At 32.9% G+C, this 16,583-nt stretch overlaps 3 protein-coding genes across 5 annotated transcripts; 1 reads left to right on the top strand and 2 right to left on the bottom strand.

Moving 5' to 3' along the window:
* Positions 1 to 34: 34 nt before the first annotated feature.
* On the bottom strand, positions 35 to 3,190 carry LOC148229326 (uncharacterized). The gene is made up of 4 exons (XM_088196816.1): positions 3,105 to 3,190; positions 2,558 to 2,649; positions 2,419 to 2,494; positions 35 to 2,353 (listed from the first exon to the last, which is right to left on the bottom strand). Exons 1-4 carry the CDS (start codon positions 3,130 to 3,132, stop codon positions 1,110 to 1,112), a joined length of 1,440 nt encoding a protein of 479 aa, XP_088052942.1. The 5' UTR covers positions 3,133 to 3,190; the 3' UTR covers positions 35 to 1,109.
* A 2,250-nt stretch (positions 3,191 to 5,440) lies between these two features.
* On the bottom strand, positions 5,441 to 8,428 carry LOC148229325 (uncharacterized). Its single transcript, XM_088197511.1, has 6 exons — positions 8,339 to 8,428; positions 8,082 to 8,243; positions 7,410 to 7,513; positions 7,271 to 7,346; positions 7,111 to 7,202; positions 5,441 to 7,039 (listed from the first exon to the last, which is right to left on the bottom strand). The coding sequence occupies exons 1-6, from the start codon at positions 8,364 to 8,366 to the stop codon at positions 5,732 to 5,734; spliced, it is 1,770 nt and encodes a 589-aa protein (XP_088053637.1). The 5' UTR covers positions 8,367 to 8,428; the 3' UTR covers positions 5,441 to 5,731.
* An 867-nt stretch (positions 8,429 to 9,295) lies between these two features.
* Mlf (myeloid leukemia factor) lies at positions 9,296 to 15,891 on the top strand. Of its 3 annotated transcripts, XM_088197510.1 has the most exons (9): positions 9,296 to 9,448; positions 9,608 to 9,771; positions 10,668 to 10,747; positions 10,814 to 10,916; positions 10,987 to 11,107; positions 11,198 to 11,317; positions 14,269 to 14,340; positions 14,513 to 14,544; positions 14,750 to 15,891. In XM_088197510.1, exons 1-8 carry the CDS (start codon positions 9,399 to 9,401, stop codon positions 14,538 to 14,540), a joined length of 738 nt encoding a protein of 245 aa, XP_088053636.1. In that variant the 5' UTR covers positions 9,296 to 9,398; the 3' UTR covers positions 14,541 to 14,544; positions 14,750 to 15,891. The 3 variants fall into 3 exon arrangements, with proteins under 3 accessions (XP_088053636.1, XP_088053634.1, XP_088053635.1); XM_088197508.1 differs by lacking the exon at positions 14,513 to 14,544; XM_088197509.1 differs by lacking the exons at positions 14,269 to 14,340; positions 14,513 to 14,544.
* The last annotated feature ends 692 nt before the right edge of the window (positions 15,892 to 16,583 follow it).

Here is a 16,583-nt window from a genome sequence, read left to right as displayed (position 1 = left end):
ACATTTAAATATAATAATTATAAAAATACAAATGTAACGCTTAAATAAATATATTTATTCAAGACAAATATGGCAATTAGTACATTTTTGATATTACTAGCATTAAGCACAAAACAGTTGTATAAAAATATTTAATATTATATCATCTAACAGAATCAGAGATTAATACTCAAACAAAGAAGTAGAAGATACACCATTAGCATATAGAATCTAAAAAACATTGTGAGACTAAAAAACAATGAATTTCAGCATATAAATAGTATAATTAAAGATGTATTAAAAAATGTAGTACTGTCAGAGAACATTTGCCATATACATAAAAAAGGTGACCTTCTTCTATGTAAGAACTATCGAGGGATTATATTTCTAAGCAAATGAATTATTTTCATATGCGCTCTACGAAAGACTGCTGCCACACAGAGATTCAATTATTGATGTTTTTTAATTTAAATTTATAAAGGAACATTTCATAATTGATCCAATACATTTATTGCGACAAATCATAGAAAAGGCGTCCATCTTGAATATTGACACATATCACATATTTAAAGTCCTCAAGGTGGCATAAGAAAATTGTCTAAGATAAGATGACGCTTAATCTTACAGGCCAATGACTATAGGTTCTCTAGAAACTATAGTGTACAAGATGATCACGTGTGTCATATTTATGTTACAGGCTCGGATGGCAGTTGTAGCATCTCAGGATCCTGAAATGATCCTGGATGAAATGTGGTTAGGCACGGCTTGGATGTATATTTATAACTCAACATACTCTTGAGGTGTCGAGAAAGATTTTTTGTTGAGGATTAGGCAGGATAGATTAACTCCTCGTAGTTCAGGGCGAAAAGTTCGCCCAAATAAGTGGCAGGTAACAGCCTTTTCAAGGTCATATGGTTATTCTTTTAATCTACAGCTTTGATATTACAGGATTAACTACCTTATTAAATGCATTTATGATCTCTGAATAAAACCATAACGTTAATTTGCATAAAGATCTAATCATTTCTGCGACACTGAAGTATATGCGACACTGAAGTACACTCTATTAGACATCAGAGCTCCAAATGTTATAACAATTTTGTATTACCTCAGAAACACTTTGCCGTGAATCATAATTTTATATTCGATCCTTCTTTATTTAGATGATTGCTCATATGACTTGATAAGTAGCGTTTTGTTTTAAATACTTTTCCACATACGTCACATTTAAAGTCACAAGTATTGGTGTGAGTATTCATATGTTGTCTAAGGGTATCTTTCGTTTTATATGCCTTTTCACATTTGTTACATTTAAATTCAAAAGAATCACTATGAATACCTTCATGCCGTAACAGACTTTCTCTCCTTTTGAATTCTTTTCCACAATGAAAACATTTAAAGTCGAAAGAATCATTATGAATAGTTTTATGTCGTGAAAGGTTTACTTTCGTTTTCAACACTTTTCCACATATATTACATTCAAAGTGACTATCTATATGAATATTCATATGATAATTAAGTTTATCGCTAGTAATGAATTCTTCGCCACATTTGAAACATTTAAAGTCGGAAGTATCACTATGAATGTGCATATGACGCAAAAGACTGTCTTTATGTTTCAATGCTTTACCACATTTTTTACATTCAAAATTTTCAGAGTCAGAATGAATATTCATATGGTATTTAAGCTTAGCTCCAGTATTGAATGCTTCACTGCAAAGGCTACATTCAAAGTTCCGAGCGTCACTATGGGTATGCATATGACGTATAAGACTGTTTTTAGTTTTGAACGCTTTACCACATTTTCCACATTGAAAATCATAAGAATCACTATGAACGCTCATGTGTTCCCAAAGACCTTTCCTAGAATTGTACGCTTTACCGCATTGATCGCAACGAAAATCACGAGTACCTTTATGAATGTACAAATGTTGTGAAAGTGTATATTTGGATTTGAATTTTTTTTCACACATACTGCATTCAAAATCAATAGTATCATTAAGAACACCTTTATGCCGTGAAAGGAGTGCTTCTGTTTTTAATATTTTTCCTCGCTTATCACATTTAAAGGTTTGAGTATCAGTATGCGCAAGTATATGGCGCAAAAGACTTTGTTTAGTTTGCAACGCTTCACCACAAGTATCACATTCAAAATGAAAAGAATGGCTATGTATCCTAGCATGCTGTTTAAGGGAATTTTCAGCTTTAAATGATTTTCCGCACTTTAAACAAACAAAATCATGAGTATCATTATGCTGCGAAGGTATGCTTTCAGTCATAAATGAGTTTAAGCTCATATCAAATGTAAATCCAAGTAAATTAGAATGTAAAATATGTTTCCCATCTTCATAATTTTCTTTGACGTCGTGTGTTTCTGAAAAGATAACTGATAGTTGAAATATAATGAAACATAATACGTAGTTTTCGTTTAAATCTAACCTGATTCAAACATGTCATCTTCTTGGTCTATATGTCTTTCTTCAGTGCCAACAAATTCTATTTTTATATTTTCCTCCTAGAAAAAAATTATCTTGTATAATTTAAAAGTTGAGAAAATATCGTTATTTTATTTAGTTACCTTAACTATACATTTTATTGTGTTGATAGTATCTAATGTTTCAACATCTGGTTCTATTTTTACATGTTCATCATTGATTCCATCATCAGGTTCTTAAAAACAAAACATATCATGATTAGATATTATAATAATAGTATATTGAAAGTCCGTTACGTACAAGTTTCATGCAAATAAGATAACATGAAACAGTAGCTATTCATTGTTTTAAAGAACAATTTAATGTCTTATTTTCTCAAAAATAACAACGATCATTAGAATCTACGAAGAATGTTTCCAGATAAATTAATCGCAAGTTTATTAAATTAATGCAGTTTCTTGGACTATCACAAGGAGGTTGCAAAATATAACATAAATCTACTTAAATACTGTGGCCTTCGCTGTGAGGATTTTTTTTATATACATAATATACATTTATATATTAAATAAACAAAAAAATGACACTATGAAAACTCTTGTGTAACTATAACTATTAGAATGTTTTCTGACGTATGTAGGCACAATTATGTTTTTATATTAATATTTATAGTATTATTTTTGATAAAAATACCGGCTTTAAAAACATCCAGAAATGACATATTGAAGCGATTTGACGTCGATCAAAAGTCATAACGTCATAGTACAATCTTTTTGGCCGAAACAAACAAAATTTTGACTAGGAAAAAAAACAATTTTAAATATTTTTATTGATTAATTTAACCCTTTTTTAACTCAAGTATTTTATCACTTGTATTCAATGTATTTTAAGTTAAAATTATGTTGTTTTATACCATTTGCAGACCAATTTATTTAATCAAAACAATTAAGCTTTTTAACTTTTATTTATAAATCATGTTAAGGGGTTAAATCATGTTAATCATATTAAGTATACTCTGTACCCGTTCAATATCTTGGGATAACTATCTGAAAAATATCCAAGAATGCAAAGTCTAGCCCCTGCAATAAGACTCCTCCAGCGGACTGTTAAACACCCAGTAAATATGCATTTTTGGGATTGCAGCAAATAGCCTTCGAGAAAAGAACTGACGTCGTCAGTGTCCGAGCAGTGCCGGAGCTTGTCCCACCCGATGGTACTCAGACGCTGGCTCGAGGGCTGCGATCTTCGTGCCTGCGGGCCGGCCGAGAGTCACGAATGCAGAGACTGACAGCAGTGAGTGATGGACGTGGGTCTAGCTATGCGTAATCGGGATATACAGCTGCTACTTCTCGCCCAACTCCCCGATAGACGTCATTACCCAAAGTCTCGCCGACCTCGAAAAGAGCATCAGAAGTTCAAACGTCCCGGTCATCGTTTCAATGCAAAGGCTGCAGAATAGGGATCCGCGGTGACAGATAGACGAGTAAACCTGCTCTGTGAGATGGCATCGAACTTGCACCTACACGCGGCCAACGAAGGTGAGAAATTTACATTCATTCAGGGAAGTACCGGCTCGGTTACCAACGTGACTTTTGTCGACGAAACGTCAGCGGTTATAAAACTGAACACTTGAAGACTTCTACTCGCACAGCGACCACCGGTACATCAGCTTCCAACTCGCTAACAGAACCCCCTGAACTGCTTAGAAGCGCAGTTCAGAATGGAGTGTATACAGGCTCGATCGTTTCGCCTTGGATGAAGTCACCGAAACTAGACTGAAGATTGTCAGTCGAGAGAAAAATCGTCACGCCAGTGTACCCAAGTGCCGCCAAGTTTTGGCCATAACAAAATCTAAATTTAAATGTAAATAGGCCCTAACACATATAATTTATTCTGTAACCTTTTCCTAACTAAATGATCGGTTTTCGGTCGTGGATCTCACAGATCCGTGCCACCATTGGTGTTACTCCAGAAGCGTTACTAACGGAGTGTGGAGACGCCTGCAGAATGCCGGCTTACTGGTGGAACGGCACCATAGCCGACCTTTGGTACGCATGTCTAGCCTATTGAAGACGAGCGCAAAGGCGCCACAGTGACGAAGCTAAACGCGAAGCGTACCAGGAAGCCAGAAAAGCGCTGCGTCAAGCCATTAAACAGAGCAAGGCGCGTTGCTGGGAACAACTGTGCAAGTCTGTCGATGCAGACCCGTGGGATATGCCCTACAGAATAATGCGGAAGACATTAAAAATAAACGCGCAGGATCACTGCCTGAACAACCCAGACAATATGAAGGCGGTGGTCGACGAGCTATTTCCGCATCACTCCGCAACCGACAGGCACAGTGACCCGACAGCAGTCGAAGGAGACGTTCTCCCGTTTTCTGCGGACCAGACTGCGTTCCCAACGAGGTGATCAGATTTTATGAAAAAGATCCGGGGCTGATCCTAGCAACGCTCAACGCATGCCCGTCTGAAGGAACCTTCGCCGCGCTGTGGAAGCAGCAAAGAGCAATTAAAAACGATAAATTCTTTTGTATAGTTCTCAGGATTACGGTTAAAACTACCTGCTAAAATATTTCGGTCAGGACTATGCACTTGTAGAGTTACACACCATTTTAAATGGTGCCCCATTGTGACCAAGACTGTACGTCACTTTTGTAACTTTTATATTAGTTTAAAATTTGTCACAGTAATTTAAAATGGGCATTTTTGAGTGGCAATTTATTGAAAAAAAATCTTAGAATCTTGCTAGGTTTCTATTAGTAGTTTTATATTAATTTTCTCAAAGTTTCGAAATGGAGTTGGGATACGTCGTAACAGCAGTTAGATTCGGATAAGTGTGATTTCACTAAGAAGTGACGAATCTTATTTATATATATTTTTGTGACTTTGTGATCCACGACCCAAAAGGCATTAACAAATAACTTACACATGTAAAAGGTTGTTACATTACTACAATTTATATTTATTTTAGATAATATTACATAAAAATTATGTAGCAGGTAATATTTTATAATAAAAATACAGTTATTCTAGATATAAAAAACACATTTAATAAACAACAGTACAAATATGCAATAACAAAAAATAAAACTAAAATCTTTATTTTTAACTTATAACTCAAAAATAACAAAAAATAATTTGTTCTTTTATAATGGTTGTTATAAAAAGTGTATAATTATATGTATTTAAATATGACTTATTAGACCCTGGTGTTATGTATTTTTATGTGCAAGACGCATTGGCGAAAAACTATTATGTACTGCATACATATTTAGAAAATAAAATTTATATCAATTCTGAAACCAAGAAACACGATTGTTATGCATTTGGGCATCCTTTATTTAGACGATCATTTACATGACTTGATAGATAGCGTTTTGTTTTAAATACTTTTCCACATACGTCACATTCAAAGTCATAAGAATTCTTATGAGTATCCATATGTCTTTTAAGAGAGTTTTTTGTTCTTAATGATTTCCCACATCTATCACATTCAAAATCAAAAGAATCGTTATGAATTACTTCATGTTGTGTTAAGCTTATTTTTCTTTTGAATACTTTTCCACATTTTTTACATTCAAAATCAAAAGAATCGTTATGAATTTTTTCATGCAATAACAAACTAAGTTTCCTTTTAAATACTTTTCCACATTTTTTACATTCAAAGTCAAAAGAGTCTTCATGAACAATTTTATGCCGCAGCAGGCTTACTTTCGTTTTCATTACTTTTCCACATACGTTGCATCCAAAGTCAGAGTCTCTATGAGTATTCATATGGCGTTTAAGTTTATCGCTACTAATAAATACTTCACTACATTTAAAACATTTAAAGTCAGAAGTATCGCTATGAATGAGCATATGTCGTGCGATGATTTCTTTATTTTTTAATGCTATACCACATTTATTACATTCAAAGTTACAAGACACCATGTGGTATCTTTGTTTAGCTCTAGTATTGAATACTTCACCACATTTATAGCACTTGAACTCAGAAATATCACTATGAATATGCATATGACGTGAAAGACTTTCTTTATTTTTTAATACTTTACCACATTTTACACAATCAAAGTCCCGAGAATCAGTATGAGTATGAACATGCCGTGTAAGTTGTCCTTTAATTTTGAATGCCTTACCACATATGTCACATTCAAAGTCACAAATACTACTATGAATCTGCTGCATGTGGCGTGAAAGGCAGAGTTTAGATTTAAATAGCTTTCCACATGTGTCGCATGCAAAATCGTAAGAATTCTTGTGAGTGTTCATATGATTTGTAAGGGCTGATTTAAATATAAACTCTTTACCACAAATCTCACATTTAAAATCATAAAAATCCTTATGAGTGCTCATATGGTGTGATAGATACGCTTTTAATTTGAAAACTTTTTTACATATTTCACATTCAAAGTCATAAGCATTGCTATGAGTTTTTATGTGCTGTCGAAGAGTATTTTTCGATTTGAATGATTTTCCACATTTTTTACAATCAAGATCACAAGAATCAGTATTCTGTGAAAGTTTGCTTTTAGTTTTTAATGGTTTTGAATTAAATAAATTAGAATGTAAAGTATGATTGGTATCTTTATCACAGTACCGAAGATCATCATTGTTTTCATCTTGTTGCTAAAATAATAATGATTTGTAATATAAAAAATACTAATTATATATGTGATCATAGTTAATTAAGCTATTACTTGCGTGTCTATAAGAAGATGCGAACTTTGATGAGATAGTTTATCTATATGGGTGGTATATGAATTAAATTCATCTTTAACATCATGTGCTTCTGAAAATATAAATAGCTGTTAAATTATCAAATATTAACTCAATAAAGTTTTCATATATATTTCTAACCTGTTTCAAACATGTCATTTTCTTGAAAATTGTTATCTTCGTCGGTGCTGCTAAATTCTATTTTTATAGTTTCCGCCTAGAAAAAAATATAATTTTGTACATATTTTAAATTTGAATTGTATCTATGTCGATTAGTTACCTTAACAATATGCGGTATTGTGTTGACAAAATCAAATGTTTCATGATTGTTTTCAACTTCTAGTTCTAATTTTACATGTACATCATTGTTTTTATAGTTTGTTTCTAAAGAGAAAAGCAAATTTATAATAAAAAAAGTCAAATGACAAAATAAAACACAAAATGTGTACACGAGGGTTGTTTACAAATTTCTATGAATTTTATTTTACTGTTTAGTTTTGCCTATGCAAATGAAACATTAACCATGTGATTAACCTCTTTAAATGCTTAATATTAATTATCTAGTTATTTTTCCAAAAAAATGATACATATATTTCTGAAAAGTTGTGATAAGTGAATTCACAAAGTGCAATTATTTTTTTCTTTGGAAGGAGAGTTCAATATCTACTTCAAAACCGAGCCAAAATTTGTAAACATTAAATAACTATAACAGTCATTAGAAGTTTCAATGAATGAGGCAAAATAATAGCATAAAGTACTTTAGATGCGTTAATACTTCATTTTCAGAACATAAAAAACGTTAAAGCAATCATGAAAGGTCGCCCGCGTTTATAAAAAAGTTATATTTCATAGAAAAATTAAATGCCGTTATCTAAAAAGATTAAAATAGCTTATTATCAACCCGGTACATCCGTTTAGAATTTGATATTCAGAATCAGCTATTCGTATTTACCACACTCGATAAGTGTAAACTTTGGCGAGGGCTCAGCCATCGGTTGCACAGGTGTATCTGTTCTCTTCGACCTTCTCAGTTGGACCGAAGTTGGCGAGGTTGACGAGGCCTCAGCCCTGACCAAAATAGTGTTATTATCTACCTCGTTCTTAGCTTTTAGAGCTGCAATATAAATAATCATATATTAAAAGCTTTTATTGACAAAAGTTGACAAAAAAGTTAAAATTAACATTAAACATTAAATATTGACGAAATACCGTCTTTAAAAACGTCTTGAAATGACATCTTCGATATATTTTGACAGCTAACGTCAGCTTATTTTCAAGCATGTAGGTCAAAGCAAGTGTAATGTTGCCCAGGAAGGGTAAAAATAAAACAATTGGTAAAATGGTAATTTACAAAAGATATAACGACAAAGCAAGTTTATGATCTACAATTTGACACTAGAATTTACAGATTTTTAGAAGTATATCTGATTTAATTTTGTGTCCCAATTTATAACAAATAATTTTTAATAATAAGTAACATTATTGTAGTTGCACTTTTCTATGATTTAAAAGTCATCCATAAATTAAGTCACGTGATTTTGTGTATTTTTGACTTCTGACGTGGAAAATATTCTCAAATGCAAAATCAAATGAATGATTTCTTATTTTCGTTACAGCGTCCTCTCCGCATAAATCGAATGGCTTGATATATTTTAGGCAATGTGTTAATGCGAAGATATATGCAAATTTAATTATGGTTATCAATAATGACAAAACTATAATTTAAAATAGTTGCTCTTAAAAAATATATATGTAATAGTTTAAGCTTTCGATGCTTAAGTCAAATTTGCGCTGTAAACGGCTTCAATTTTTTTATGCGTATTTGTACGCAACGGCCGTTCTATATATTCTCTATTCTGTGATATTCTCAAATATGAAACATATTTGATATCGTGTATTTCATGATATTTTATTTGAAATAAAAAAATATATGAAATAATTTAATTTCTCTGAGGACGAGGACAATTAAAACGGATTAACCGGTTTTTGATTTGTAAAAAACTGAAAACCAATTTTCTTAGATTGGACGTATTATTTTGCATGTTTTTCAAGAGTGTAACTCAGTTACAGTAATAGTAACGCGCGGTATCAAGGAGCAACGACACATCCCTGCGATGCGCTAAACGTCAAAAAGCAGGGCAGGTGTTGCGCACGCGCATTACGCTCAGAAGCTTCGCGACATTTGTGTCGAGGTGTTGCGAGGTGTTGCGCCGTCGTCTCCGTCTTTGTTTCGTCTTCGGCGCTGCGCCGCGCCCCCGTCCTCGCCGCCATGTCTCTCTTCGGCTCGGCGCTCTCCGACCCCGGCGACATGTTTATGGCGTGAGTCGAAAGCGATTCGCGTCCGACGGCCATTACGATACCGTTTCTTCGCGAGATGCGCGACGTTTTTCGCGCCCCCCTAAAGCTTCGCAGATCGACGCGCGTTTTTCGGGGGGCGTCTAAACGTCGACCCAAATTTGACCATATGTTTCGTTGCAGGTCGTACATGCGTCAGATGAGGCAGATGAACAGCATGATGAACACCATGTTCGCCGACCCGTTCGGTATGATGGGTGACATGGGCATGCTGATGGGGCCTTCGCACAACTCGCTGATGCCCTACATGCCGGACGGAATGATGAACATGAATCGTATGATGAACGGTATGTAATTACCCTTAATCATTTTCAATAACAAGTTATTCAAATATATTGAGTAATAGACTAAATAATATTTACAAATATAGTATTTTCTTTGTCATATATCCTGTGCTGTAGGACCTATAATATAATTTATATAATGTCACAACAATTACTCTCAACTGTTAACGACGAATGCAATTTTAAAATTGCACATAAATTGAAAATACCATATTATGTTATATTGAAGATCTCGGAATCACTTTTAAGAGCTAGTGGATGTTCTCGTGAAGTGCTCATGTTTCAATTTGACACTTTAATTTGCAGCGCTCTAGAATTTTAATCCCTATATAACCAGATACTTCCTCTTGATCGAAAAGGTTCTTATGAGAATATTTGGTTGTTATCCGTTCTTGTATCTCAGCACCTTTTATGTGCGCTGGGATACGATTCACTGAATTCGCGCAGAAACTTCTATGTCGCTTATCATTTTCCCATGGCTAATGTAATGTAATCTGGACTAAATTTCTTTCGTCAATAATCTTGCTATCCCTGAAAATTCTAACAATTCACTGGAGCTTGTATTAATCCTTAATGAATAATTTGCTTTCATGCCAGACAATAAGTAGTCCAAGACTCATTGTGCTCCGTAGGACATAGTTTCGAAACCCCAATGATGACCTACAAATAATACCCTTTTTTGTGTAAGAGATGTTTTGGCAGTCGTCTTCTCAGTTGCTTCCCCATTTTCTTCCTTATTTCAAAACAAATAGCCAGTGAATTTTGCCACTTAAAGTACAAAGTTGTTGTGACTAAGGTCTAGTAAACTCCACCAATAGCAGAAACGATAGTGTTGTTAATTGTTTTAATGTTTAAATTCAGGGATTTTGTTTAATATATATTTGTCAATGTTTTTTTAGATGGCATGATGACAAATCGTTGCAACTCATTCAGTAGCAGCACTGTAGTGATGTCTAACGGTCCAGATGGTAGACCCATGGTAATTTTTCATTAAAATGTTAATGTAATCCATACGTTGCATATTACAATGCATTTTGATTTTTAGGTGTACAGCTCTACCAGCAGTACCAAAGTAGGTCCAAACGGCATCAAAGAAACTCGCGAAACGGTCGAAGATTCTCGCACCGGCCTCAAGAAGATGTCTATAGGTTATAACCATTTAGGTTTTTTCAATTATCATTTTTAAAAGGATCGTTTAGTTATTAAAACAAATTTTAGGACATCACATCCACGACAGGGCTCACGTTATCGAGCGCGAGCAGAATTACAGGTCCGGCGACATGGAGGAGAGGCAGGAGTTCATTAACATCGAGGAAGAGGAAGCGGATGAGTTCAATAGGTGCGTTTGAGTTTAACACAAAACTTTGTGTTAAATCCAATCATATCTTTATTGATTACTCCGTTTGCTTTCTTTTTATTTTTATTGTAGAGAATTTGAAGAAAAGGCCCGCGTCAATAGAAACGCGTCTCACTCGCGCGGTCGCATTATGCCTACTCCTCAGCGTCAATCTCCACTTTTGGCCTTACCGGCACCACCGACATCGAATGGGTTGGTTTAAATTTTGAATATATGATTTTTTTTAAATCGTTCTTCGGTGTTAGATTTTTTTTATTGAAGATATTTTTGCTATCTTTTTTGTGTGTATAGTATGTATTCCTGCACATGAAACTTGAGACTTGTGATATTAAAGAGCCTGATGTAAATATTTTTCACAGTAAAAATGGGCATACTTATTCAGAAAGCAGTTTGTCATAAAAAAATCAGATAATTTTCATTAAAAATAATAATAGTTAATACCAACAAGAATGATTTGTAAATAATACAATAAAATTGTTTGTAGTAGTTATTTAAAATACTACCAAAACATGTTTAATAAATTAAGTACTGTGTTTCCCAGAAAATAAGACCCGGTAAATTTAATACAGTACAACAATCTACATTTATTCAAAAACGGTTAACTCCACTTCCTGTAGAATCATTGGTCCAAATCTCTCATGTCCAGCAATAGAGCTTTCCTTAAATGGGTACTTCTTGTCCGAGTAGTCCACACTGCAGATTCTGCGGTATTAAATCAACATTCGCATCCATTTAATCCCCGCCAATACGGGAGAAGGATTATAACGGAAACTAAACAAGAGCTCAACTCGAAAGTTTATTTTTTTAAACAATTTTTTTTAATTAGTTCTTAATTTTGGACTAGGATTTATATTACAAACATCCTTAAAATCACACTAAGGCTTATTTCCGGGGAACAATAGGAAAAGATTAATCACTATTCCACTGAGAAATATCCCGTCTTAGTGTTTTAATCGTCATTGCTTTCCCGTGCCTGAAGGTGCCTATGGTATTGTTTTCTGATGTTGTGTTGAAAACGAATTTGTCTCGTCTACAATTTTTACAACCAATTCATCATCAAAAAAATAATCGAAGAACTGTATAGGCGTTGTAAATGATAAAATTTGGTCATTGATCGAAGAATTTCCAATAAATTCAAATAGAGTTGAAGGTGGTGGAATATCTGTATGGATATTGATTTTCGTTCATTCGTCTAATTCTAACTGATTCACTTGATGTTCATTTCAAGTTTCTGAAGTAGAAGATCCACTATCTGAATTATCTAAGTTTAAATCCTACTATTCACTGTTATGTACTATTCTTGAATACCAAATTTATAATCAATATACATATATAAATCAATATAAACTAAATAAAATTGCAATTTTTACGAATTTTTAAAATATGAATATTGCTCATATTTTTTTATATTTTTCATAAAATAAAGCAGAGAAAATGTCCTGTATAAATCTTGACCTAGCGTCAAGTGGCAAGTTTTTATTTATTGTATGCAAAATACTAAATAAAATTTTGAAATATAATGTTTACAATATATTTTATAATGTTTTACAATAATATAAAACAGTAGAAACGATATGTGTAAATCTCGACGATAATCCTATAGCAACTGACAAGCGCATATGCGTAAATCTCTACGAGTGACAACTGACGCATCTAGTTCATTTATCATATATAACGCAGATAAGTCGAAACACACAAGCACTGCTCGGGTTGGTTGATACTGAACATGTGCTGCGCACGAGCATAGCTCGTTCGAAAGCATTAAGTGGTTAAAACTTGTGATTTCAGTAAAATCATATCGGAATACATTTTCACTAGTAGCAATACATTTTTACTAGTGAAAATATAATTTATCTGGCTAGTGCTAGTAAAATCATATCAACTTTTCCATATGTAGTATTGTATACATTTACATACTTATCATTATTTATTTACATGCTATGTGTAAATGTTACAGTGAATGTGTATTTTTCAGTGAAGCTATATTTTCTCTAGTGAAGTCAAAATACATTTTCACTAGTAGATATATATTTCTACTAGCAAAATATAATTGAACTAATAGGCACTAGTGAAATTATATGCTGCTCTAAAATGTCTATGAAAGTCAATTTGACAGTTGCGAAATGTCCATTTGCTGTTCAAACCCAAACCTAACCTAGTGAAAATTCTAAAATGAATTATAGTTTTAGTATTTTCATTAGGTCAAGTCCAAAATAAAAACTAAGCCAACTCATTTCTCAGCGGAAAATAAGCGAAAGAAGTACAGACAGACGTTTCATCTCGCATATTGCTCCGTAGTTAGTCTGCACATCGATATTACACTGTTTTAAAAATATGATAGCTATCCTTGCCGATATTACTATGGACTTCTGATCTGAGAGTATTAGTCAAAGTGTATTCAAACCTAATTTTGGTCAATAGGAGGGTGCAAAAACAATTATCACTTCTCAGAAGTCAAAAGCAATAAAATCATGCCGTCGCAGTGGGAACGCTCGTTACCGAGCGTTCCCACTGCGACAGCGCCGACACGATTTTATTGCTTTTTACTTTTGAGAAGGGGTAATTGTTTGCACCCTCCTATTGGTCAAAATTCGGTTTAGATATGCTTTATTCGATTTTCACTTATTGTAACTTGTGAACTGACTGCTTATTACTATAAATATTTAAATAAGGTGGTAACAAACTAACTTGGATCTGTAGATTTTGTTGTAAATCTTATTAGTGACTAGTGAGATTTAAAACTAAATAATAGTATTTCTTACTTATTTGTGAGTTGTTTTCGTATTTTTTTTTATTTTAAACTTGCATTTATTATTATTATGTATTATTTTAAAATGCATTTTATTTGGTATGCAAATAGATTTTAATTCTGAATACTGAATAAAATAATTCTTGATATGATTGGCATTAAATATATCGCAGGAATTGACTCTTAAAATCATGTGTTAGTATTTTTGCATGTGTTTATATAATACAGTTATCAAATTCAACATCTGCTTTCTCCATAATTACGCCCTATTCTACAAATGTTAATTGATAGCAAAATGTTAATACAAGTTATTTATATTTGATATGCAATTTATTACCTGCTTGTACTTTTGATTTTCGCTAGTATATGCTTAGATGCTTGTATACTATTTTAGAAGCAGACCGTCTAAAAAGAATGAGGGCTCTCGTAGACAATCTCGCCAGAATAGCTCGACGCCTTCTTCCAGGTAATTAGTTCTTAAGGGGTAACAAAAAATATATATATGTATATATATATATTGTGGGAGTTTATCTATACATACACTGTTTCTACTACTCACAAACTTTAACTCTTTAATTGTGAAATTTACATTAAATGAACAAACTGAAACATTCCATTTTTATGATTGTCATTTCCAGATATAGCAGAAGGAAACACTATTACTAAATGAGTGAGTCGTATATATTATACGAGTGTGTGTATATAAGGAGATCTTAACATTTTTTCAGAATACTGCAATCCCCGCATTTAATATATTATTATTACTAATGAATTTAATCAAAGCTTGTTCTGTCCATTTACTAATTATGGTTTTATTGGCATGTTTCAATTTATTTTATAAAAGTACATTTTTAAGTATGCTTTTATTTTTTTAGCGGATCGACTGGCGCTCGTTACACATATGGGTCACTCCATCCACAGACACAGAGGTCCAAACAGAAAGGATCCAAAAATCATCACACCTACTCCGAGTACTAAAGACCATGTCAACCACATTTTGCAATGCCGATGACACGTTAACTTTTGTAAATATTATTATATTAGAGTCGACTAAAACATTGAAAATTATAATAATAATAATACTACAATGCTATACATTTGTAAATCTTTCGATCCAGTTTAAAAAATCTTGAAAAATAAACTACATTTTGATATGTGTCATTCGGCTATAGTGGTGTTTCTTTTTCTTTTATCGTTGTGATACAAAACTTAATGTTTGTCTTTGTTCTGTAAAGTGAGAACCCCGGAGGGTACGAAGCTCGATTGTTAGGATTATCATAGATTTAATAAATGTGTGGTGTTTATAGTTTTATTAAAAAGGTATTTAAAGCTTCGTTTTGCCAAATTATAAAAAAAACAGTTAAAATTAATAAATACAATAGAAAAGCTGTGATGGTTATGAAAATTAAACCCTACATCTCCATTACTTAAACCTACCGAATCTATAATATGAAATATACTAGGATTAATTAAATATAAAGCAACGGTTTTCAGCTCATATTTGATTTAACAAAAATATTGCTTATTCTTAGCTGTGTTTAAGTTGATTTTTTCCTTATTATTATTATTTTATTATTAAATAGAAGTGTATACCTCTCTCTATTAATATTTATGTCATAAAATTTTTGATGGTATTGATTTGTTTTTAATATTATAATTATAGCATTGCTCGCTTTCGTATTGTTAAGTGATATTGTAATTAAATGACGTTGACTCAGTCGAAAGCGTTGATAGACGTCGCTTAAAAGTTACGATAAGACTGCTGATCTATCATAGAGTGGGTGTCAATCGGTGACATATCGCAATCGAACGGAGAGTAGGAGTCGCGTCGTTTCCGACGTGTAGTGTGTAACTTTTAATATTTGTATTACAATTATAGTTCGTCGAAAAGATTGTATTTTGATATTGCAATCGCGTATTTGTTGAACGAAAACGGTCGGATTGATGTAAAAAAATACATATACATAATGAACACTGTTGTACAACAAATCATAAATAAACTTTCCATAAGAATTTATTTTTATTTTTATTATCCTTTATCTGTATTTCAATCTAGGTAGTATATATTATAAAAAATGCATATTAGCCTCCAAATACCAACAATTAAAGAGCACTGCTTTATTCATTACAGAAACATACAAATAATGTGAATCGGTGACTATGATCAAAACACAAGCACAAATGCCAAAGCACATATTACTTTAGAGCAGAGGTCCCTAAACTTTTTTGTCTCGTAGACCACTTGCCATGTTTTTCGGTTTTGGGTAGACCCCCTGCTTGCTTGATATTGATTTTTTGCAAATTCATCAACTTCAAATGTGTTTTTGCCAGCTGGTATCAAGCTACTCACTTTGAAAGATTTGTACTATCTGTGTATGTGGATTATTTCATTCATTGAAAGCAAAAAATAAAGTCACCCACATTTACATCTCATGGATCCCCAATTTTATTTTTCACTGACATGGACCCCTTGCAGGTCGATATAGACCACTTTGAGAATCACGGTGGTATAAAATTATGTGCAGGTTTTTACAAGTTCAAAATGTATTGCGACCACAAAGCGAATGTCTACATCCTACAACTTACACAATTTTATAAACATATATAATATTTTTTTTACTTCATAGGTACTTTTATAAATAATGTATGTCTTTATTTTATAAGATTATAATGTAAGTAGATAGGTACTATCAGTGGTTGTTGAGATCC

The sequence above is a fragment of the Plectrocnemia conspersa genome, unplaced genomic scaffold (genome assembly GCF_051122295.1).
Source record: "Plectrocnemia conspersa isolate PC_06_02 unplaced genomic scaffold, ASM5112229v1 ptg000011l, whole genome shotgun sequence".
In the NCBI taxonomy this organism is placed as follows: Eukaryota; Metazoa; Arthropoda; class Insecta; order Trichoptera; family Polycentropodidae; genus Plectrocnemia; species Plectrocnemia conspersa.
This window is presented reverse-complemented; position numbering and strand designations above follow the sequence as displayed.

Excerpts from the sequence above, each read along its gene's own strand:
- LOC148229325 (XM_088197511.1), bottom strand. The coding sequence starts at position 8,366 with ATGTCATTTCAAGACGTTTTTAAAGACG. Across the intron at positions 8,244-8,338 it reads TCAAGACGTTTTTAAAGACG|CTCTAAAAGCTAAGAACGAG; the intron begins GTATTTCGTCAA and ends TTTATATTGCAG. Across the intron at positions 7,203-7,270 it reads AAATGACATGTTTGAAACAG|AAGCACATGATGTTAAAGAT; the intron begins GTTAGAAATATA and ends TTATATTTTCAG.
- Mlf (XM_088197508.1), top strand. The coding sequence starts at position 9,399 with ATGTCTCTCTTCGGCTCGGCGCTCTCCGACCCCGGCGACATGTTTATG. Across the intron at positions 11,318-14,268 it reads GCACCACCGACATCGAATGG|AAGCAGACCGTCTAAAAAGA; the intron begins GTTGGTTTAAAT and ends ATACTATTTTAG. Across the intron at positions 14,341-14,749 it reads AGCTCGACGCCTTCTTCCAG|CGGATCGACTGGCGCTCGTT; the intron begins GTAATTAGTTCT and ends TTATTTTTTTAG.
- LOC148229326 (XM_088196816.1), bottom strand. The coding sequence starts at position 3,132 with ATGTCATTTCTGGATGTTTTTAAAGCCG. Across the intron at positions 2,495-2,557 it reads CAATAAAATGTATAGTTAAG|GAGGAAAATATAAAAATAGA; the intron begins GTAACTAAATAA and ends ATTTTTTTCTAG. Across the intron at positions 2,354-2,418 it reads AGATGACATGTTTGAATCAG|AAACACACGACGTCAAAGAA; the intron begins GTTAGATTTAAA and ends TTATCTTTTCAG.